Here is a 23,923-nt window from a genome sequence, read left to right as displayed (position 1 = left end):
AGATTTCTCAAGTCAAAGAGAGATCTCAACCTCCCTCTACTATGGACTTTCTTTCCAAGACTGAGAACTGATTCATCCTTCTCCAGCTCCTTACATATCTGAAATCTTCCCTGCAACACAGAGGCACTTTTATTAGGTATGTAGCATCTATTAAAACTTTAAATCCAGGGTAGAATTTGCTGAACAAAGTAATAACACTAGCCTAATAGGCATTACCTTAAGGATTATTTCCCCTTTAATATAAAAGTATAGCTACAGTGGTCCAATATACAAATACAAAGAAAAGTTCTCATACTAAAAAAAAAAGTACCATAATACTGTACATACAAAAACTGTTCAAGAAGAATGATTTAAATATATCTGTTCTTTTCCAGATCTGGAAGACACAAATGTAAAGTTCTGCAACTGTATTATTGCTGGAACATGTGTCCAGGAACACTGTGTTTCCCGTTCTTTCCCCCTGTCCCAGCCCCCACTTCAGAGTCCCCTGAGCTTGGATCATGAGCCAACAGCATCCCTGAAAATAACCAGAGCCGAATGTTTACTCAGTGGAAGTCGTTATTCTGTGAGCCGCTGTTTACCGTGAACTACGAAAAGCACAAGTTTTAAGCCCAGCCAAGGTTAAATCCAGACGGAGGTCTTCCCATCCCCCGATTTGCTACTAGCACTGCTTTTGTTGGACCCAGCCTTGGACCCCACTTTGGCTTTTTTGTCCCGGGGGCCATGGGGGTTGTTTTGGTGACTGTAGGCCTGGATTGCCAGATCCAGGCGTTCCTGAGCCATTTTGATTTCCCTCTGCAGGGTCTCCAGGTCAGCTGGGAGGTTGTCCTCATGGCTGCCGTACTGTTGTTCCTGGGCGATGTTGGCCTTGTTTTGCTTGTAGGCAATCTTAGCGTTGGACAGCTCGGTGTACTGGATTTGATCTGGTTTGACGGCAATGTTATAGCCAGGGGGAGCAGATGGTGTGTTCCAAGTGAAAGGATAATTATAAGCACCCGGATCTTCCAGTTCCCTCCTTTTACTGTTTAGTGAGTCTCGAATTGTCCCAAACCCTAAATGAAGCATCTCCCAAATGTTAAGCAACAGGCAAAGGCCTGTGACACCATACATTATCAGGAGAAAGATGGTCTTCTCAGTGGGTCTGGAAATAAAGCAGTCTATCTTATGAGGGCAAGGAAGTCTGCTGCACACGTAAAATGGGTGGACTTGGAAGCCATACAGGAAGTACTGCCCTATCAGAAAGCCCACCTCAAACACGGTCCTTGCCAGCAGCTGCAGCACATAGATTTTCATGAGCCCGTCCTCCTGAATCCGGTGTCGGCCATCATGCTTCGGTTTAGATTGGTTCTGATCTTTATTTTCTTTTTCACTTTCTAATTCCATTTCTGGATACATCATGGGATCCTCTTCATGGTCCTCTTCTGTCTCTTCCAGAGCCCGGTGCTGTTTCCAACGCATTGCATAGGGTTTGCTCCGAGCAGCCTTCTTGTCTGCTTCACCGTGCTCCATTTTGGCAATCTTATGAATGGCGTAGCCCAGGTACATCACTGAGGGGGTGGCCACCAGGATGATCTGGAACACCCAGAAGCGCACGTGGGAGAGGGGTGCAAAGGCATCATAGCAGACGTTCTCGCAGCCTGGCTGCTCTGTGTTGCACACAAATTTGCTTTGCTCGTCGTAATAGATGGACTCTCCTCCTACAGCTGTAAGGACAATCCGGAAGACGATCAATACAGTGAGCCAGATCTTCCCCACGAACGTGGAGTGGTTGTGGATCTCCTCTAGCAGGCGAGTGAGGAAGCTCCAACTCATGGTGACTGAACTGGTTCACCCTGATAAAAATGAAAAAATACCAAAGGAAAATCAGCAAATATTAAAATCTTAATTTTTTCATTGATGATATCTCTAGGAACTACTTCTCTACATACTTGAAATTTATCTTCAAGGCTCATACTAGAATGACTGTTAGAATAAATAGCACCTCACTCTCTATACTACCATCAGGTAGGACCATTCACCTCAGTCTAAGAGCACTGGTTTGGACCTACAGGGTCCTAGGAAGTCTGATTAGTTTTCGTGTCTTCCTTAGCTTAAAAGGTAAAATTACAGCTATCATTTGAGATATATATCCCAAAGTATACTGGATTTTTTTTTTTTTTTTTTTTTTTTTTTTTGCGGTACGCGGGCCTCTCACTGCTGTGGCCTCTCCCGATGCGGAGCACAGGCTCCGGACGCGCAGGCTCAGCGGCCATGGCTCACGGGCCCAGCCGCTCCGCGGCATGTGGGATCCTCCTGGACCGGGGCACGAACCCGTGTTCCCTGCATCGGCAGGCGGGCTCTCAACCACTGCGCGACCAGGGAAGCCCTATACTGGATTTTTTTTTTTTTTTGCGGTACGCGGGCCTCTCACTGCTGTGGCCTCTCCCGATGCGGAGCACAGGCTCCGGACGCGCAGGCTCAGCGGCCATGGCTCACGGGCCCAGCCGCTCCGCGGCATGTGGGATCCTCCTGGACCGGGGCACGAACCCGTGTTCCCTGCATCGGCAGGCGGGCTCTCAACCACTGCGCGACCAGGGAAGCCCTATACTGGATTTTTTTTTTTTTTTGCGGTACGCGGGCCTCTCACTGCTGTGGCCTCTCCCGATGCGGAGCACAGGCTCCGGACGCGCAGGCTCAGCGGCCATGGCTCACGGGCCCAGCCGCTCCGCGGCATGTGGGATCCTCCTGGACCGGGGCACGAACCCGTGTTCCCTGCATCGGCAGGCGGGCTCTCAACCACTGCGCGACCAGGGAAGCCCTATACTGGATTTTTTTTTTTTTTTGCGGTACGCGGGCCTCTCACTGCTGTGGCCTCTCCCGATGCGGAGCACAGGCTCCGGACGCGCAGGCTCAGCGGCCATGGCTCACGGGCCCAGCCGCTCCGCGGCATGTGGGATCCTCCTGGACCGGGGCACGAACCCGTGTTCCCTGCATCGGCAGGCGGGCTCTCAACCACTGCGCGACCAGGGAAGCCCTATACTGGATTTTTTTTTTTTTTTGCGGTACGCGGGCCTCTCACTGCTGTGGCCTCTCCCGATGCGGAGCACAGGCTCCGGACGCGCAGGCTCAGCGGCCATGGCTCACGGGCCCAGCCGCTCCGCGGCATGTGGGATCCTCCTGGACCGGGGCACGAACCCGTGTTCCCTGCATCGGCAGGCGGGCTCTCAACCACTGCGCGACCAGGGAAGCCCTATACTGGATTTTTTTTTTTTTTTGCGGTACGCGGGCCTCTCACTGCTGTGGCCTCTCCCGATGCGGAGCACAGGCTCCGGACGCGCAGGCTCAGCGGCCATGGCTCACGGGCCCAGCCGCTCCGCGGCATGTGGGATCCTCCTGGACCGGGGCACGAACCCGTGTTCCCTGCATCGGCAGGCGGGCTCTCAACCACTGCGCCACCAGGGAAGCCCTATACTGGATTTTTTACATACAGTATTATTTCATAAGACCTTCGAACTTTGTGGAATATAGATAAGAAAATAGCACAGAAGTATGGCTATTTGGTCACAGTAAGACTGCCACTGAGAACATAATGGGGACACCTGGGCTGGATGGACTCCATTGTGAAGAGGTACCTTATCAGGAAAGTTAAATTTTGGACCTGGTGATAAAGTATTAAAAAAGAATTAAGGAGATAGTACAGCTGCAAATAACTGGCAAAGATCAAGAACTAAAATAAAAGACAGAAAGAAACAAGGAAGACACTCCTGAGCTAGGCTGCATCACAGAGATTCTAGCATTCTGTATTATATTTCTGTATTTTGTTTATGGTAGAAGTTTAAAAATGCCTGTAGATTGAATTGTGAGGACATTAAAAATCCAATCAATAGACAAATCCACTTAAAACAGCATTTTGAAGGATAGTTTTATTCTGAGATTCTTAGATCTATGTCCAGAATCCAGGTAAAAACCATCAAATGAGATAATGTATGTAAAATCCCTAATACAGCCCCTGCGACACAGCACACCTAGCTTTCCTCTTCTATCTTCCCTCTCTTGGTTTACTTCTGCTGATAATAGTTGATTATCAGCATCACCAAAGAAATTTAAATATACTTTTTACCTGTTATCCAGAATTTCTGTTATCCAAAATTTTCTAAGAGAAATGATGTTTTGCTTACAAGTTTTCCAGATTCCCTCTGGAAGGGAAAAAGAAAAGAGAAGGTCATAAGTTTCCTCCCACAGAAAACAATAAATCACTAGGATGCCATTTTCAGGGAGAAACAGTTTTCTATGTACCATAGGAATCAATCAGCATGAGATGGAAACAGGCTTGAGTTTGAATATCACTGTTCTCTTCTCCTATACGTGGTAGGAGAAACTACCTAACAGTGACTCGAAGAGTCTTACGTCACTGTAGTCTAAGAAAATATGACAGGAAGATGAGTCATTGGTGAAAATCTGAAGCAGATGCACTCTGGCACCTATAGGAAAAAGCCAAAGTAGAAAATTTCACCAAATTTAAACTGGGTCACTAAAGGCCTTGCAAAAATCTTCACCCTGTGTGCTCTATTCCTGTTCCATTCTCTGGAGCAGCCAATACCTCTCTCAATGGGATCTGAGCAGCCAACTAGGAGCGAGCTGTTTAGTTAAAACACCCAACAGCTGGCTCTCAGTCATTGGGACACCCATATCCACAGAAGGTGATTTACAGACTCAACTGCTCAAGAAAGAAAACACCTGCATCTGTATTGTGATTAAAAACTATATATATAGGACAAATTATTGCTCATTATCAAGTTCTGCAAACTATGGAATAGCTATGGCCAAGAATCATCCGCACTTACTATCATTTAATTTAATAAATGAATGTAAAACAATCCCTGAGTGTTCCAAGTTATTATGTGTTCAAAATAACTTAATAAAAAAGATACATCAAAAAAACTCAGAACAGTTCCCAAAAGGTCAATGAAGAAGAAGAAGAAAAGCTCAGGCATCTGCATAACATGCAAGTACGAAGATTCACATACAGAATCCAACCACACAAAGATCTCACTGTAGGACTTCAAGTACAACTCTTATTTCCAGCCCTGACGTCCAGCTGAGCTCACCACTTCTCTCACTGCATACACAAGTTATAAAACCACACCACAAGAAGTAAATAATATGCAGTCCTTAAATGGTGATGTAAGCCAGATTTCCAACACAGAACTCAATAATGATTCACGTCCACAAGTCCAGATTCATTTTCCCCAAACGCCACATATAGCTAAAGCATTTCCCTTAAAGCCTGAAATTCTATTTGTTCCAAAAAGCCAAAATCATGAAAGTGCAATTGTTAATTAGTTAGGAAGCTCATCCTCTACACTGCCATCCATACCGAAAACAAATGGGTACCTTTTTAATAATTATTGCTATGAAATAATTTCTCAACAGTTCAGGGGGAAATTAGTGACAAACCCTTCAAAGCTTATAAGTTATAAAGCAGCCACTTAAACACATCCAGAAATACACACTGCATACTGGTTAAGCTGTAGGCCTAGACAATGATGAACCCTTAGAGCCTGGTTTTCCGTGGGTACTTATAAGTGCCATAGCACCCTATACCTGAACCTTGAGTATAAATGATGTGTAAAGTAATGTAGCTTCAGCATCTCATAAAATGGGTGACGGGTGATTTTCTTTCTAAAATAACCATGGGCTTCCTAATCAAATGGCAGCATCACCACTGTGGATCTACTGAGCTGTCAGTAGGTTTTTCTTTGATACTCTTCCCTTTCCAAATCCCTTTCTTCTCCTTGTAAGCATTAAGAGAAAGGCTTCAGTATCAGAGTAGACTCCTCCAATTTGGGGGGTGGGGTGGAAAGGGGAAGAGGGAGGGAGGGTGTGAGAGAGGAGAAAAAACTGAATGAGTATAATGGTGGGTTCTGGAATTGACATTTCTAAGCAAAAACGTGTCACTGCCAAGTGTGGTCTTGCTGTGTTCTTGCTCCACTAAAATTTCCTTTTCTCAGAAACATGTTTTCGCTCTCCTACCAGAAGCCTAAGATTCAGAACACAGTCTTCTCTGACTTCCTTGTTTCAGCAAACAGACTTGGTTATAGAGTAGGGAGTGAGAGCATGCAACTAACCTGTGAACAGCTCTCGTGAAAAAATAAAAATCATTTCCGTACTCTATGAATGGAAAATATGGGAGCATGTGATGAGTGGTGGTGAGAGGTAGGGGGATGCCAAACACCTAAATATTTTTTGCCAATCAGGAAAGCCAACTGATTTAGTATTTTGACACTTAATGTCTTCTTGAATATATCCTTTATACTTTGGTTGAATTTATCTATAGACAAATTCTAGGAAGTGCTATTATCAGGACACAAGAAATGTAAGTCTGCGTGGTTTTTGCTCTGTACTGTCATTTGACTTTCTAAAAAGGTCTTAGCAGTTTACAATGCCTGGCAATGAATGAGTACAATTTTACCTCAACCTCATCAGCACTGTCTGTCATGCTACTTTGCTAGGTGTAAAATGGTATTTCAAAATTATGTCAATTTGTATGTTTTTAATACAGCAGGATACCCTTCCCCTATATTCCTCCTTCTTTGTGAACTATTTCTATCCTTTTGCCCATTTATCTGCAGAATGTATTCTTAATACAGTACAGACATCAATCATTTGACATTTAATAGGATTTTCAATTCTCTCTCCACCCCCCAACACATACTTAAGAAAATCATGTTTGCTTTTATAACATTTACTGGACAGAAATCAAATGTGCTATTTTTAGTCTGTTTTCCAAATAACTTTCAAATCTACCTTGTCTTACACTAGAAAATAGAATTTTAAAAATTACTTGGTATCAACACGGTAATAAATTAAGTAATCCCCTCCCAAATTATTTATATTTGAAGAGCTTTCTATCAGTTACATCCTAACAGGATCAAGTCAAAGTTTACTGCATGTCTAAAACTCAGGATCTTTGAAGATTAAATATAAAAGCTCATTATTTGGATTATCTCTGGAGGTGGATTATATGATTAGATCTATTTTAAAGATGAAGAAATGAGGTCCAGAAAGTTTATAAAATTTGCCTGAGATCATCCAGGTATTAAGAGGTGAAACTAGAATCTGAAGTCAGCCAGTCTTGTTCCAGTCTCAGCTTTTAACTACTAGTAAAGAATTACATTCCAGATGAGGTGGAACTATGTACAGGCCCCATGTGAATACAGAGGAGGGCACCTCACCCCAATCTTTGGAATCGGAATTAAACTAAATAATAAACTCACAAAGATTAAAGGTGGGGGGTTAGTTCTGCTGCCAAAAGAAATTGGAAAAAAAAAAATCAAAGGGGGAAATTTCAGGGTTTAAGATCTTACACATAGAATGAATTGAAAGTTAAAACAAAACAAAACCCCCCAAAACAAACAACAACAAAACATAAAACCCAAAAAGAACTCCAAGGTTGTTTCTTGGCAGTTGGAAGGGAAGAATAAACTAGAAAAATGGTATCTTCAACAAAAATGTTTTTTTTTCACTAAGAAGGATAACTTCTTTGGGCACTGAGAAGAGTGACACAGAAGGTGGTAAATTTAGTTCAGGGGTGAAAATGCTTGTAAAAGGGTAGATACAAAGATGGTATACACATGAAGTGCTCAGAACTGTGCCTGGTCTCAAGGCAAGCACCATTATTACCATCACTACCAGTGTTGCTGCAACTTTTTGTCTTACCACCTCAACTGTACTGGGAGCCCCTAGATGTTAGACACATCTTTTATCTCTGCTTCCCTAGCATCTAGCCCGATGATTGGCCATTTTTTAAAAAAATTAATTACCTTATTTATTTATTTTTGGCTGTGTTGGGTCTTCATTGCTGCACGCAGGCTTTCTCTAGTTGCCGTGAGCCGGGGCTACTCTTCATTGCGGTGCGTGGGCTTCTCATTGCGGTGGCTTCTCTAGTTGCGGAGCACAGGCTCTAGGCGCACGGGTTTCCGTAGTTGTGGCACGTGGGCTCAGTAGTTGTGGTTCACGGGCTTAGTTGCTCCGCGGCATGTGGGATCTTCTCGGACCAGGGCTTGAACCCGAGTCCCCTGTATTGGCAGGGGGATTCTTAACCACTGTGCCACCAGAGAAGTCTCTGATTGGCCATTTTAAGTGCTAAATAAACATTTGACAAACAAATGAATAAATGCATTCCTATCGGGTTTGCCTTACATTTTTCACTGCAATCTCTTCTCTCTCTCTCTATTTTTTTCCTCCTAGATTCCCACTGCATCAGCCTGTCCAAAAATGGAATAAGCAGCCTCATGAAGCAGTGAACCCTGGTATAAATGCAGCAGGGAGGGTAAAGGGATATAAAGGGAGGTGTCTGTACTTCACTGAAATCTATAAAATGTGACACCAATGATGGCAATACATTATGTATGTACAGTGTAATACCTAAAACAACCACTAAAAAAGCACACAGAGGGACTTCCCTGGTGGCGCAGTGGTTAAGAATCTGCCTGCCAATGCAGGGGACATGGGTTCGAGCCCTGGTCCGGGAAAATCCCACGTGCCTCGGAGCAACTAAGCCCATGCACCACGACTACTGAGCCTGCGCTCTAGAGCCCACGAGCCACAACTACTGAAGCCCACGTGCCTAGAGCCCGTGCCGTGCAACAAGAGAAGCCACCGCACCACAACGAAGAGTAGCCCCTGCTCGCCACAACTACAGAAAGCCCGCGCGCAGCAACGAAGACCCAATGCAGCCAAAAATAAATAAATAAATTTAAAAAAAGAAAAGAAAAGAATAACCATACCTAGTGTTGGTGAGGATGCGGAGAAACTGGCACTCTCATACAAGTAGGAATGTAAAATAGTATAATCACTTTGGAAAATGCTCTGGCAGTTTCTTAGAAGTTAAACATATACCAACTATATGATCCAGCCCTTCTGCTCCTAGGCAAGAAGTAAAACCGTATGTCTATAAAATGACTTGCACACAAATGTTCACAACAATTTTATCTGTAATAGCCAAAACCTGGAAACAACACAAATGCCCATCAGCAGGTTGGTGAGTAAACAAATTGTGGTACACTCACACAGCGGTATAATACTCAGCAAGAAGCTACTGATACGCATAGCGTGGATGCATCTCAAAATAATTAGACCAAAGAAGCCAGGCAAATCACTGTATGATTCCATTTATATAAAATTCTAGAAAACACAAACTAATCTATAATGACATAAAGCACGTCAGTGGTTGCCTATGGATGAGTTGGGGGTGGGAGGCAATGAGGGACTGGCCAGCCTGATATCAAACTCTCATGGCTATTATTTTTCAGTTTCTACTTCTGTCTTACTTTTCCTTTTCCAAACTTCTAAATACATATCCTGATTTTTGTCCTATCTTATTAGCCTCCTTTTCAGTGCTCTTTGCTGGTTCTTCCACCAGAATCCAAGCTGGAAATGATGTCCCACTTTGCTCCAACATCTCCCTGAAACTTCAGACTTGAAATTCATCTGCTACTCAACATCTTCTCTCGGATGTCTAATAGGCACCTGAAATTTAACATAACCCAAACCAATCCTCCCATCCTCCAAAGAGCTACTCTTACTCTGTCTGCAGTTTTCCCAAACTCAGTAAGTAGTTTCGCCATTCATGCAGTTTTTTAGGCCAAAACCTTCAAGGCAACCTCACTCCTTTTTCTCACTCCATAGGCAAACTATACCAGCAAATCCTGTCAGTTCTATCTTCAAAATATACCCACAATCCAACCACTTCTTTCCACCTCCACTGCCATCAACTCTGATCCAAGCCCCCTTCAACTCTAACCAAGATTATTGTAAAAGCAAGAGTCTTCTAATTGGTCCCCTAGCTTATGCTCTTATGCCTCTCAGATCTCTTCTCCAAAAAGCAACCAGAGTAAAGCTTTTAGAAAGTAAGTCAGATCATGTCCCTCTTCTGCTCAAAACTCTCTCAGAACAAAACCCAAAGTCTTTACTATAGTCTACAAGGCCCTTTATCATACAGCTACGAGCACACTTCCGGTCTCATCACCTTCCATTCTCCCTCTTGCTCATTCCGATTTAGGGATATCTACATCCTCACTATTCCTCTCTGATCATACCAATCATGCCATACTTTTGCCTCAAGATTTCTGTACTTGCTATTTTCACTGCTTTGAACTTCTTTATTTCATAGATATTAGCAGAACACTCTCTCATTTCATTCAAGTCTGCTCAAAAGTCATCTCCTTAACTTTCCTCAGACCACTTTCCTAAAATAACATGTCATTCTCTAGCCCCTTTAATTTTCTTTATAGCACTTAACCCTCACATAATTTTTATTTTACAATTTTATTGTTTATAGAATATAAGCTCCCTGAAGGCAAGATTTTGTTTTTGTTTTTTTTTTTGCAGTACGCAGGCCTCTCACTGTTGTGGCTTCTCCCGTTGCGGAGCACAGGCTCCGGACGTGCAGGCTCAGCGGCCATGGCTCACGGGTCCAGCCGCTCCGCGGCATGTGGGATCCTCCCGGACCGGGGCACGAACCCATGTCCTCTGCATCGGCAGGCGGACTCTCAACCACTGCGCCACCAGGGAAGCCCAGGATTTTGTTCTTTTATCCCCAATATCTAAAACCCCACAGCCTGACAAATGGTAGTAGGTTCTCAATAAATCTGTTCAATAAATTAATTCAAACATTTAGAAAAATGCTCCTGATGTATTAACGGAAAAATATAGGATACAGAACAGAATTATCCCAATTTTGGAAAATGAATAAAATTTATGCATTAAAAAATCCTAGAAGAAAAACAAAAATGTAAAAAAAACCCCACCAAAACCTGAAAGGTTATAAACAATACCCACTACTTTCTCCCTGCTTCAGCCTGTTTCCTGCATCTCTACTAGAATTCTCTCTCTAAAATGGATCTGTGTTACTCCTTTGCTGAAAAACCACTAATGGAGGTGGCTCCTCAAACCAGTGGGGCAACGACGGACTTTTTAAAGTATTAGAATAAAACATAGTTGATATCTGTTATAACTCTGGATATGAGAAGAAAAGATGAATCTGAGTACAAAAACTAAAAAGTGTCTCCGTGGTTAAAAGAAAAAACAACCTAAGCAATACTGAAAAACAATGGGAACTTGCCTGGTGGCGCAGTGGTTAAGAATCCGCCTGCCAATGCAGGGGACACAGGTTCAATCCCTGGTCCAGGAAGATCCCACATGCCACAGAGCAACTAAGCCCGCGAGCCAGAACTACTGAGCTCGCAAGCCACAACTACTGAAGCCTGTGTGCCTACAGACTGTGCTCCGCAACGAAGAGTAGCCCCCACTCGCTGCAACTAGAGACAGCTCATGCACAGCAATGAAGACCCAACGCAGCAAAAAATAAATAAAAATTAAAAGAAAAACAATGAACTGGGGGAAAAGGTTTCAGTAACTTTTTTATAAGCAAAGAGCTAATTTCTAATATATAGAGTTCAAAACATACATTCTACAGAAAGAAAAACACAAATTCCCCTTTAAAAATGCACAACGTGGATGAACCTTGAAAACATAATGCTAAGTTAAAGAAGTCAGACACAAAAGCCACCTATTGTATGATTCCATTTATATGAAATGTCCAGAAAAGGCAAATCAGTAGAGACAGATTAGTGGTTGTCAGGGGCTATGGGAAATGGACTGTGACTGTTAATGGATACTGGGTATCTTTTGGGGATAATGAAAATGTTTGGAATTAGACAGTGGTGGTGGTTACACAACCTTGTGAGTATACTAAAACCACTGAACTGTACACTTTAAAAGGACAAATTTTAGCACATGTAAATTATATCTCAATAATAAACTACTCTAAGATACAATTCTTCTCCTATGACACTGGCAAAAATCCAAAAGTTGGAGAGGCTATGGAAAAACAGACATTCTCACATATCACTGATGGGAGTGGTACAACCTCTGATAGCAATTTGATAATATCTAACAAAATCACAAATGCATCTATATCCTTTGACCCAGTAATCTCACTTTTGGGAATGATCAAACTATAACACTGTTTTTATATAACTCAAATGTCCACTGTCAAGGCAATGGTTAAATGCACTATGGTCTATTTACACAACAGAATACCACGTGGCTGTAAAAAATAATGAGGAACGCTCTCCTTGTATAGAAAGATATTCAAGGGCTTCCCTGGTGGCGCAGTGGTTAAGAATCCGCCTGCCAATGCAGAGGACACGGGTTCGAGCCCTGGTCCAGGAAGATGCCACAGAGCAACTAAGCCCATGTGCCACAACTACTGAAACCCGTGTACCTAGAGCCCGTGCTCTGCAACCAGAGAAGCCACTGCAATGAGAAGCCCACGCACCTCAACAAAGAGTAGCGCCCCCTTGCCACAACTAGAGAAAGCCCGCGCACAGCAACGAAGACCCAACGCAGCCAAAAATTAATTTAAAAGATATTCAAAACATTTAATTAGTGAAAACAGCAAGGAAGTGTATATATGTATATGCCTTTTACATAAGGAGAAAAAATATCAATCTGTGTTTTTGCTTATATTTCTACAAAGAAACACAAGGATACATTTTTTTAAAAAACGAATAAAAGTGGGGGAGGACACTAAGGAGGATGGGGTAGGATCAAGACTTTGATTATTAATCTACTTAATTAACTTATTTGGCTGTGCCAGGTCTTAGTTGTGGCACTCGGGATCTAGTTCCCTGACCAAGCACCGAACATGGGCCCCCTGCACTGGGAGCACAAGACTTAACCAATGTACCATCAGGGAAGTCCGTGATTATATTAATATCTTTTTACATTGTCTTATTTTTTTAACCAAATGAATAAGTTGCCTTTTTAAAGAAAACACTGCTAAAAGCATTCCATGCCCTACAGAATAAAGTCTGCTTGAGATTTTAAAGAAATCCTTTTGCAAACTTTTTAAAGTTAAAAAAAACTTACATATTTTTCAGAAATTAAATGTTTTATAAAAAGATCATCTTTGTAATGAATTCCTTGGAGGTCCAGTGGTTAGGACTCAGCGCTTTCACTGCCAAGGGTGCAGGTTCAGTCCCCGGTTGGGGAACTAAGATCCTGCAAGCTGTGCTGCACAGCCAAATTAAAAAGAGTTCATCTTAATTTCTGTTCAACCCCAAATTTAAATACCACCTGTACATTTTTCATCAGCTTACACTATACATTTTCACATATGCATTCGTTGTTTCCCTCCATTAAACCCACTTCCCTTGGACATCCTCACAGTTTATTCCCTCACTTCAATTTATGCTTCCCTTCAGATGTCACCTCCCGTGGTGAGGACTTCCCTGACCACTTTCCTACGATGATAACATTCTTCCATCACTCTCTACACCCTTACCCTGCCTTTTTCCTTCAGAGCACTCAACACTACCTAAAACACTTTTTATTTGTTAATTTGTTCGTTATCTGTCACCCCAATAGATAAACAAGGACTTTGTTCTTGTATCCCTGGCACTTAGAACAACTATTAACTGAGTGGTTTAATAAATTTGAATCTCTGCTCATTGATTTTCCTCTGCTTTATATGGTTTTTCCACAATTTCCTACTTGGAAAAATTTTTATCCTTTAGGTTCTAGCTCAAAGGTCACTTCAAGTTTTCTTGACCTCCTCACTTAATCTCCTCAGAAAGTCCCTAATAATTTTTCATTCCACAAATATCAGGACTTAATCTATTAAACTGAGGTTAGTAGTATCCGTTTCTTCTGCTGGAATATGAGTTCCTTGAGGGGAAAGTCCATGTTTTTTAAAATTCTCTGAGCCCTCAGGATACAAAAATAACTCAATAAATGTGTGCTATATTTAACAGAAGATCTAAATGAATTTATAGGAGATAGAAAATATAAAATATGTTCACTAATACAATCATTTCAGGGCGGAACACAAGGAATGGTATAGAAGTACAAAATGTGAAAATACTCAGAGAAGGAAAAGAGACAATTCCTACAAACTAAGAAGTATAAGCTGTCAATTATACCTCAAAGAAGCCAGAAAAAAAAATAGTATAAGCTTACTGCAGAAGACAAGTGGGTCTCTGAAGAATGGGTATGGTTTCACCAGGCAGAGCTGGGGTGGGAAGTAGAGGCAAGGCAGATGGAGAAAGTGGTGTGAGTGAAAAGTTGCACAAGAAGGCTCTTAGACTGGAACATGATGGAGGATGTTTGGGAAGTAGTTGTAGAGAAGGCTGAACAGGGAAGTCAAAGACCAGTTTGCAGAGGGCCTTAGCACACCATGGAACCTGAAATTAAAGCATGTAAGTAATGATGAATAAATGTTCCTCAGATGTGGTCCACAGACCACCTTCATCAGAATTATCCAGAGTACACGTCTAAAATGCTGATTCCTAGGTCATACTTACCCAATTCCCACTCTCAGGCCTACTGAATCAGAATTTAACATATCTTCCATGGTTAGACATTTAAGTTGTTTACAATGATTTATTACAATACTTATAACTTTGTACACATCCCCAGTTATAGATTTAGGATAAATTTTTCTAAAAGAATTGCTGGGTCAATAGTTGTACAAACTGTGAAAAAACTGTGTGTGTTATTAAGAAAAGATCAGCTTCTTTATGCACTATCTCTCCAAAAATTCTAAGGCTTTTAATATGTATTACCAAATCACCCCTGCAAAAAGCCGGTACCTACTTATATTTCCACTACTGAGAGTATGAGAATACTGGTTTCCTCACTCCTTCACCAATGATTTTAATGCATTTTTCAAGAAACAAGGCTTGGGTCAATCTGTGTTTAAACTATAAGAAGTTTTAGATGATCATTAATCATTAGGGAAATGCAAATGAGACAAATAATGCACAGCGAGATACCATTTCATACTCAAAAGGATGACTACTATTAAAAGAAAAGAAACAAGTGCTAAAAAAGTTATGGAGAAACTGGAGTCATTGTTGTGCATTGCTGGTGGGAATGTAAAATGATGCAGCTGCTGTATAAAATGGTATGCTTATGATTTTCTCAAAATATTAACTATAGGGCTTCCCTGGTGGTACAGTGGTTGAGAGTCCGCCTGCCAATGCAGGGGGCATGGGTTCGTGCCCCGGTCCGGGAAGATCCCACATGCCGTGGAGTGGCTGGGCCGGTGAGCCATGGCTGCTGGGCCTGCGTGTCCGAAGCCTGTGCTCCGCAACGGGAGAGGCCACAACAGAGGCCCGCGTACCGCAAAAGAAAAAAAATATATATACATTAAATACAGAATTATCGTATGATCCAACAATTCTACTTCAGGATGTATACCTAAAAGAAATGAAAGCAGGGACACAAACAGATATTTGTACATCCATGTTCAGAGCACATTATTTACAACAGCCAAAAGGTGGAAGCAACCCAAGTGTCCACTGACAGATAAATAAACAAAATATGGTATATATCCACAATGTTATTCAGCCTTAAAAGGAACGAAATTCTGACACATTCTACAATGCTGATGAACTTTGGAGACAGTATGCTAAGGGAAAGAAGTCAGTCACAAAAGGACAAATATTACGTTTCCACTTATATGAGGGCCCACTTATATGAGGGCTATAGAATAAAATTCATAGAGAGAGAAAGAAGAATGGTGATTGCCAGGGGCTGGGAGGAATGGGGAGTTAGCATTTAATGGGTAAAGAGTTTCAGTTGGGAAGATAAAGTTCTGGAGATAGATGGTGATGATGTTTGCACAACAATGTAAATGTACTTAATGCCACAGACCTATACACTTAAAAAATGGTTAAAATGGTAAATTCATTCATGCAATTAGCATTCACCTACCACCAAGAAGCTTGCAATACAGTAGTTTATAGGAAATTACAAACACTTAAAAAAAAACTACAGTTGTATTCAAGAAGTATTTAATGTTATATATGCTATGCAACAGAAGATGAGGAAATAACTGGAATCATCTGTTAAAGTTTAAACATATTTTATAGTATAATGACTCTACAGGGAAATGCTTCATTTTCCAGTTTATCTGATTCATTTTTTCCATTACAATCTCTTTACTATAATGTTGGCCACAAAAACACCGTTAATCCAAAAATATCTTTCATATATATATATCTTTGGAAAAGTTTCTCATAGACTCATGTTTAAAAAAAAAGCTCCCAAGGGTTTCAGATCAACAACTAAAAAAGTGTGTAACTTGTCCCTTGTCAATTTTTTAAAAAAATAAATTTATTTATTTTTGGCTGTGTTGGGTCTTCGTTTCTGTGCGAGGGCTTTCTCTAGTTGTGGCAAGCGGGGGCCACTCTTCATCGCGGTGTGTGGGCCTCTCACTATCGCGGCCTCTTTTGCTATGGAGCACAGGCTCCAGACGCGCAGGCTCAGTAGTTGTGGCTCATGGGCCCAGTTGCTCCGCGGCCTGTGAGATCTTCCCAGACCAGGGCTTGAACCCGTGTCCCCTGCATTGGCAGGCAGATTCTCAACCACTGCGCCACCAGGGAAGCCCCCTTGTCAATTTTTTAATGCTCACTAAATTAAAATAACCAGGAAATTTAAAAATTTTAAATAAGTAGTGCTATTCTAAATGTTTTACAAATTCAACAACCGAGTTCAAATGGGTCAGAGCCAAGTGTTAATCTGCTTCTAATTAAAAAAATTTTTTTAAACCTCAAAATCTATAATAGGTAGACCATATTTAAAAACCTTAATTTCGGGCTTCCCTGGTGGCGCAGTGGTTGAGAGTCCGCCTGCTGATGCAGGGGACGCGGGTTCTCAAAAAAAAAAAAAAAAAAAAAAAAAAAAAACCTTAATTTCTTTTCTAAACAAAAAATCCAGGATGAACTAATATTCTAGAAAAGTGATTCTAACTTTGAATTTTGTGAAACTAAGAGCAAGCACTTAACTAGGAGCCAAGAGATTCTAACAGGCACTTCAGGAATAAATACTTCTTTCCACTTTTTCATTTGTGAGATAAGTGAAGAATATCAGATTAGATTATTATTAAGGTCCCTTCTACTAACAGTTGATGAAAATCAACTCAGGCAGAGTACTATTCATAAAACAACCAACAAATTATGTGGAATTCTGAACTCTAGGGACAGGAAAGAAGCAAAGTAAGAGCCGTGAAATTAAACAATAATAAGATGTCAAATTTTCAAAAAGGCACTTCCTAGTCATCCCAGAAAATCTGTGGTTGGACTAAAATTAAAAATTTCAATATTGACTCACCATGATTCTACAGTATTAACTATCTGGGCATCCCAGATTATGAGCTGAGCGATTAAGAATCATGCTAGAGACTCACATTCCTGAATGAGACTGCTTTATGTGCAGAGACAAAGAATCAATTAAAGGGTTTACAATGAAGTTTTGTTTAACTGGAACGTTTTAAGTGGAAGTTAATTCTGCATGAGTGATAATAGATGTTTAATAACTAGCTAGTGACAATTTCTAAGCAAAAGCACTATGGCAGCCTTAATCTATGTATTACAAACAGTAATCTATATATTATAAACATGAAAACAACTTGTTTTTCAAAAGCGCTCTTGGCTATGGACGATATTTAAGAAACACAAAATTTGTTGTAAATCAAATTATAAAATAAAGGAGAGAAAGTAGTTTGAAATCTTGGCTCCATAAACTAACAAGGAAACAAAATACACCATTGTGGGTTGAAGTGTCAATCTATGCTGGCAAAAAGCCATTCTATTTGAATGTAAGAACCGTCAGGAACCAGCTGGAGAAGTATGGGGAACCTGGGATAATGTGTTCATTCACAGTGCATCGTAAGTGGTACTGTCTTCATGTAAAAAAGGACAGTATTGGTACACTTGTCCAAAACAGCTTAAGTCAAATCAAAAGGATGATATCAGTCTAGGAAAATGACATGTCTAAGAAAAAATTAAAAAAATAAACATATAACATTACCAGTATGACTAGGGTCACAACACAAAATTTGCAAAACACATTATCATACACTGATGGTGAGGATGGTCTGATACAACCTTTCTGGAAGGCATTATGGTAATATTTATCAGAAACTTTAAAATGTTTTATGTCCTTTGATCAGTAACATCACATCCAGTAATTTATCTTAAATGAATGCCCAATAAAATATAAATATATTTATTTATAAAATAAATATCTTAAATGAATGCCCAATAAAAGAAAAATTTTACATAATTTATGATATAATCTCTATGAGGAAATACTGTACAACCATTGTAAATCTTGTTTTAGAACAGAGATCACAAAATCCAAATGTCTACAACTATATAGAGACAAAAAGTAGATTAGTGGTTGCCTAGGACTGAGAGAATGGGGAAGAGTAGGGAATGACTGATAATAGGTACGGGGTTTCTTTTGGGGGGAATGAAAAAATTCTAAAATTAAACTGAGGTGATGACTACACAAGCCGGTGGATATACTAAAACCATTGAATTGTACATTTTAAACAGGTGAACTGTACAGTGTGTGAATCGTACATCAAAAAAGCCATTTAAGACATTTTCTAAATGTCTAGGCACCAGTAAGTGACACAAGGAACTGAAACAGAAAAATGGGGCCTGGACAACACAGGCACCAACTAAAGAGGAGCTACTGATTGTTAGCTACAGCTGTTGTTGTTACCAGACTGTCGTATCTTTCAAAATAAGTCTTCAACCTGGATTTTTATGTGAAGCCTGATTTGGGGGTAATTTTTTTCTTTTCTTTTCTTTTTTTCCTCTGTGTTGGGTCTTCGTTGCTGCACGTGGACATCCTCTTGTCGTGGTGCACGGGCTTCTCATTGCAGTGGCTCCTCTTATTGCGGAGCACGGGCTCTAGGCTCACGGGCTTCAGTAGTTGCGGTGCATGGGCTTAGCTGTTCTGCGGCATGTGGGATCTTCCCAGACCAGGGCTCGAACCCATATCTCCTGCACTGGCAGGCGGATTCTTAACCACTGCGCCACCAGGGAAGTCCCTGGGGGTAACTTTTTGATTGAAGTATAAAATACCTACAGAAAGGTGCACAAATTTAAGTGTGCAGCTCAGTGAATTTTCACATATCCGTGTAACTAGCACTGAAGTCAAGAGCAAAGCATTACCAGCCACCCAGAGCCACAGTTATGCCCCTTCCTACCCAAGGGAAACCGTCACTATTGACATCTTGGATAATTCTTTGTTGTGGGAGACTGTCCTATGCACTGTAGAATGTTTTGCAGCATCCCTGGCCTCTTCCAGTTGTGACAACCAAAGATGTCTCCAGATACTGCCAAATACCCCTTGGGGAACAATATTATACCACATTGAGATCCACTAGTTTAAACTGTCCTTGAACGTTACATAAATGGAATCACAGAATGGACTCTCTTGTACCAGATTCATAAGGAATACACTTCTAAAAAATTTTTTTAAATAAAAGAATACACTCTTGTGTCTGATTTTTTTTTTTTCTTTTTGCGGTACGTGGGCCTCTCACTGTTGCGGCCTCTCCCGTGGCGGAGCACAGGCTCCGGACGCGCAGGCTCAGCGGCCATGGCTCACGGGCCCAGCCGCTCCGCGGCATGTGGGATTTTCCCGGACCGGGGCACGAACCCGTCTCCCCTGCATCGGCAGGTGGACTCTCAACCACTGCGCCACCAGGAAAGCCCCTGTGTCTGATTTTTGTTCAACATCTGCTGAGTCACCAATCTTGTTGCATTTAGCTCTAGTCTGTTCATTCTCTTTGCTTTATTATATCGCCAGTGCATATATATCACAATTTATCCACTCTACTTCTGATGGGCATTTGAGCAGTCTCCAGTTTGGAGCTATTATGAATAATGCTACTGTGAACACACCAAATGTGCCTTTTGGTGATTATATGTACATTTCCGTTGAATACCTAGACCCAGAATTGCTAGTTGTAGGGTATGCATATGTCAGCTTTAGTAGATCAGTACTTTTCCTAAGGGGGTTGTATTCATTTACACTTCTACCTGTCTCCTTTTTTTTTCATGTTGGCAACTAATAGAAAAAAATTTTTAAATAATATTGAGCCAGATATTTTATTGGCTGAGTAAAGCCTGCCAATTTGTGATCTGTTTTAAAAAAAATGTTTCACTATGTGAGAAAATGCTCATATGTGGTAAAGAGACAGAAAACAAACAAAATAACTCCCAATAACATAATATGCCTGAATGGAAATACACCAACATTAACAACTGCCTATGAATGTTTTCTCTTCTATTTGCTTTTCAGTATCTTCTACAATAAACATGTAATAATGAAGTTGGCAAAGCCTTCCTATGCAACAAAAGCCCCAAGAGAAATTTAAAAAGTAGGTTGGGGTACAAATTTCATAATATTTGCATACATACATATTTTACATTCATGAAGACCTAATTAAGTAATGAATACATCACAGAAAAGTTAACTATCTCATAGAATCTTTGGTACAATTACTACACAGCCCCTCCATAAGGGGGTCCACGACAGAACTTATAAAATTTCACCCTAGAGTAAAATATAGGATGGTGAGAGTACAGGGTAATCCTTAATTTGTAAGGATATATCAAAAGATAGTAGTCCTCTGACATATCTTATACAGCAGTTAGTATAATAATGCTGCTCTTCCCATTTCTTTAGAGACTCACTCTAAAATGCTCCAGAAGCAACACAGAAAATTAACATACTCAATACTCCCTTGAAATGCATAGTTGTTGCCATTGCTACCTGCTGGTTACTGAGTGCCTGATATTGAATATTTGGAAAGAGTTACCTCTATTTGAGAAAATGATTATTAAAACAGCCACCAAAACCTTTCCAATGTCCCTTATGAGTTCTATTAAATGTTTACTTGACATGCGAAAATGTTACAAACCTCATACTTCCTGTCCTAATCACTCCACTTCATATCAAGGATTCTGCTGTTGGGATAAGACTGTGCCCATGAGATTCACTACAAACCCCAAAGATACATCTCCTGAGTCAAGATACTAAATGCTAATATACTGCCTTAAATGGAGTTTTTTAAACCAAAATAACCTGTTACTTTAAGGCTTTGCTAAAGGGCACTATTCTGAGCACTGCTCCCATCTGCATTTTCCTATCAAGAAACTACACTGACATGTATCTAATTATAAAACCAAATAGCAAAAAACAGTTTTCTGAGGCAAAATAAATAAAAAGCAGTAGAAAAAAAAAGCAGTAGAAAATAAAGCTTTTAACTACTAAGAGCATTCTAGCTGGGGTTCAAAATGTTAAGGTTGCTTTAAATTTCTCATTGAACTAGTAACCATAATTAACTGGTAACCAAAATAAATCTATTCAAGCTATGCATACATAATTTTCCTCCCAGGATAGATCACAGATCATAAACACATTTTCCCATCCTCTTTCCTTTTCAGAGTTCAAGTATGATAGGAGACAATGGCTTCAGATACACAATTCAATAAGAACTGAGATACTCCCCCAACTCCCAGTAATTTTTCCAAGCTCAAAAAAGAAAACTTTCCTTTCCAAGTGAATCTGAGAAGTGCACATCTGCTTGAACTGCTCAACCTTTAATAAATATAAAGCTTTCACTCTGAATAACATGAACATCTAGTACTGAACTGGAATGTGAGATCAAAGAAAACTATTTGAGTTAGACAAGCAAACAAATTCCCTTTCAGAAAGTACTATATGGCTTCTCTCACTAAATCATTTTCTGTACAAATCCAGATAGGCTAGTCAGTCAGGTCTTTTAAAAATAGAATAATTAACATTTCTGACATTATAAGCTTAAAAATCATTATCTTAAGAAACAAACAAACAAAGCAAGCACCTTTATCACCCAAATCTTCCACAAACACACTTACGGTTTCATAGGTTCACACACTGTATCAATGGTAAAAGAAATGTTAAGAGATTGGCTACGCTAGTAGTAGTCTCCAATTTCTAGAGTCTGAGGACCTTTATGTAACTGCAAAAGATTTTCCACTACATAATAGTGGTTATACATTTATTATCTATCTTTGGAGAAAACACGTACACTGGTAAAGTTTAAAAATAAACCTGCAGTTTATGTATCATAACATCACTCACATATACAGTTGAAAAGGTTATACGTATCTGTAAGACATTACTTATACACTTCACAGATAATACCTGCATGGATTCTGAGGTCATCCTTCAACTATTCTGCAGTGGCCCATTGTCTGACACCATAGTATGACATTAATATCCTTATTTTACTGAAGAGAATACTAAAGATCATGATGACTTGCTTAAGATCACACAACTAATTAGCTGTAAAGCCTAGAATACAACTCAAGACCTACTGATCGTTTTCCTATACCATGTAGGTTTAGTATTTAATTTTATTTTAAGACCAAACAGAAGGTCACTGAAAAAACTGACAGTGATATACAATTAATATAACTAAAGAAAAGATTCCATTTAAAACAGCAACAAATAGATGAAAAAAACTTAGGAATAAGCCTCACAAGAAACATAATACCCAGGAAAATACTGCCGAGGAACACAAAAGACTTAAATGCGTAAAACACGTTAAAGACTTAAAGCATTCTATGTTCTTGGATATAATAGCCATCATAAAAATATTAATTCTTCCCAAATTAATCTAAATTTAATGCAATCTTGATTTCTAAAAATGCCAATAGGATTTCTTTGGAACCAGACAAACTAATTCTAAATTTAATGTGTAAAATTAAATAGTAAGAATGGTTGGGAAATTTCAGAAAGAGAAATGAGGGCATACAAGCTTCTCTCAATATATATTATAAAGTTGTAATAATTTTAAAATGTGGAACTGGCAAAACGATTAACAAACTAGAACAGAATAGAAAGTCCAGAAGATCCAAATACATCTGAGAATTTAATGTATGATAAAGGTGGCATTTCAAACTAATGGAAAAAACATGGAATATTCAATAAATGATATTGAACTACCATGGGTAACTATCTAGAAAAAAATTAAAGTTGGATCTTTAAATTCCAGATGAATCAAAGATTTTAAACTAAAAACAATACAATAAAAGTTAGATGAAAACATGAACATTTTTTCTTAATAATCTTAGTGAAAACTTTTCTAAAATGACACAAAACCTAGAGGCCAAATGAAAGCAATGACAAATTCAATTATATAAAATATAATTTCTAGAAAGCAAAAAAATACTATAAACAACTCAAAAGATACACTAAATGCTTAAAATTATTTGCAATTCTTAGAATAAAAGGCTAAGTTCTCTTAACACATAAAGCGTTCCAGCAGATCATCAAAAAAAACACAAAACACTCAATAGAAATGTGCAATGCAGACACAGAAAACAAACTTACGGTTACCAAAGGGGAAGGGGGGAGGGATAAACCAAGAGTTGCAGATTAGCAGATACAAACTATTATATATAAAACAGATAAACAACAAGGTCCTCAACTATACTTCAATTAAAAAAAAGTGCAAAGAAGAGAGTTCTCAGAAAAATATAAATGGCTTTTAATAATACCGTATGAAAAGATACTCAATATCACTTGTAATTAAAGATTTACAAATTAAAACTATACCAATAGGGCTTCCCTGGTGGCGCAGTGGTTGAGAGTCCGCCTGCCGATGCAGGGGACAAGGGTTCGTGCCCCGGTCCGGGAAGATCCCACATGCCGCGGAGCGGCTGGGCCCGGGCGCCCTGGCCGCCGGGCCTGCGCGTCCAGAGCCTGTGCTCCGCAACGGGAGAGGCCACAACAGTGAGAGGCCCGCGCACCGCAAAAAAAAAAAAAAAAAAAAAAAAACTATACCAATATACTACTTTTTCATTTATCCAATTGGAAAAAATTTAAAAACTGATAACAGATCAGCAAGAAGGAAGGGTGTATATATAAAGAGGCATTCTTTGTGCTCTACTGGAAGTGATGGGGTAAAATGGTAAGCTTCTATAAAAGACAATGTGGAACTATCCATCAAAATTGAAAATGTAGATGTATTCTGATCCAGCGATTCCAGTGCTCAAAACTTATCTAATGAAATGTTCAGACA

General features: G+C 40.0%; 1 protein-coding gene across 2 annotated transcripts in view; it reads right to left on the bottom strand.

Moving 5' to 3' along the window:
* Window positions 1-217: 217 nt before the first annotated feature.
* GJC1 (gap junction protein gamma 1) overlaps window positions 218-23,923 on the bottom strand; it is a 31,557-nt gene continuing 7,851 nt past the window's right edge. Inside the window, exons 1-3 of one of the 2 annotated variants that reach the window (XM_024761237.1) lie at window positions 4,276-4,308; window positions 4,100-4,175; window positions 218-1,832 (exon numbers count right to left, since the gene is read on the bottom strand). In XM_024761237.1, coding sequence (XP_024617005.1) covers window positions 622-1,812 — 1,191 coding nt within the window. In that variant the 5' untranslated portion in view covers window positions 1,813-1,832; window positions 4,100-4,175; window positions 4,276-4,308 and the 3' untranslated portion in view covers window positions 218-621. Of the gene's footprint in view, window positions 1,833-4,099; window positions 4,176-4,275; window positions 4,309-23,923 lie in introns of those variants that run through there. The other variant, XM_024761236.1, reaches the window with a different exon arrangement.

Source organism: Neophocaena asiaeorientalis, unplaced genomic scaffold (assembly GCF_003031525.2).
Source record: "Neophocaena asiaeorientalis asiaeorientalis breed wild unplaced genomic scaffold, Neophocaena_asiaeorientalis_V1.1 scaffold30, whole genome shotgun sequence".
Classification (NCBI taxonomy): Eukaryota; Metazoa; Chordata; class Mammalia; order Artiodactyla; family Phocoenidae; genus Neophocaena; species Neophocaena asiaeorientalis.
This window is presented reverse-complemented; position numbering and strand designations above follow the sequence as displayed.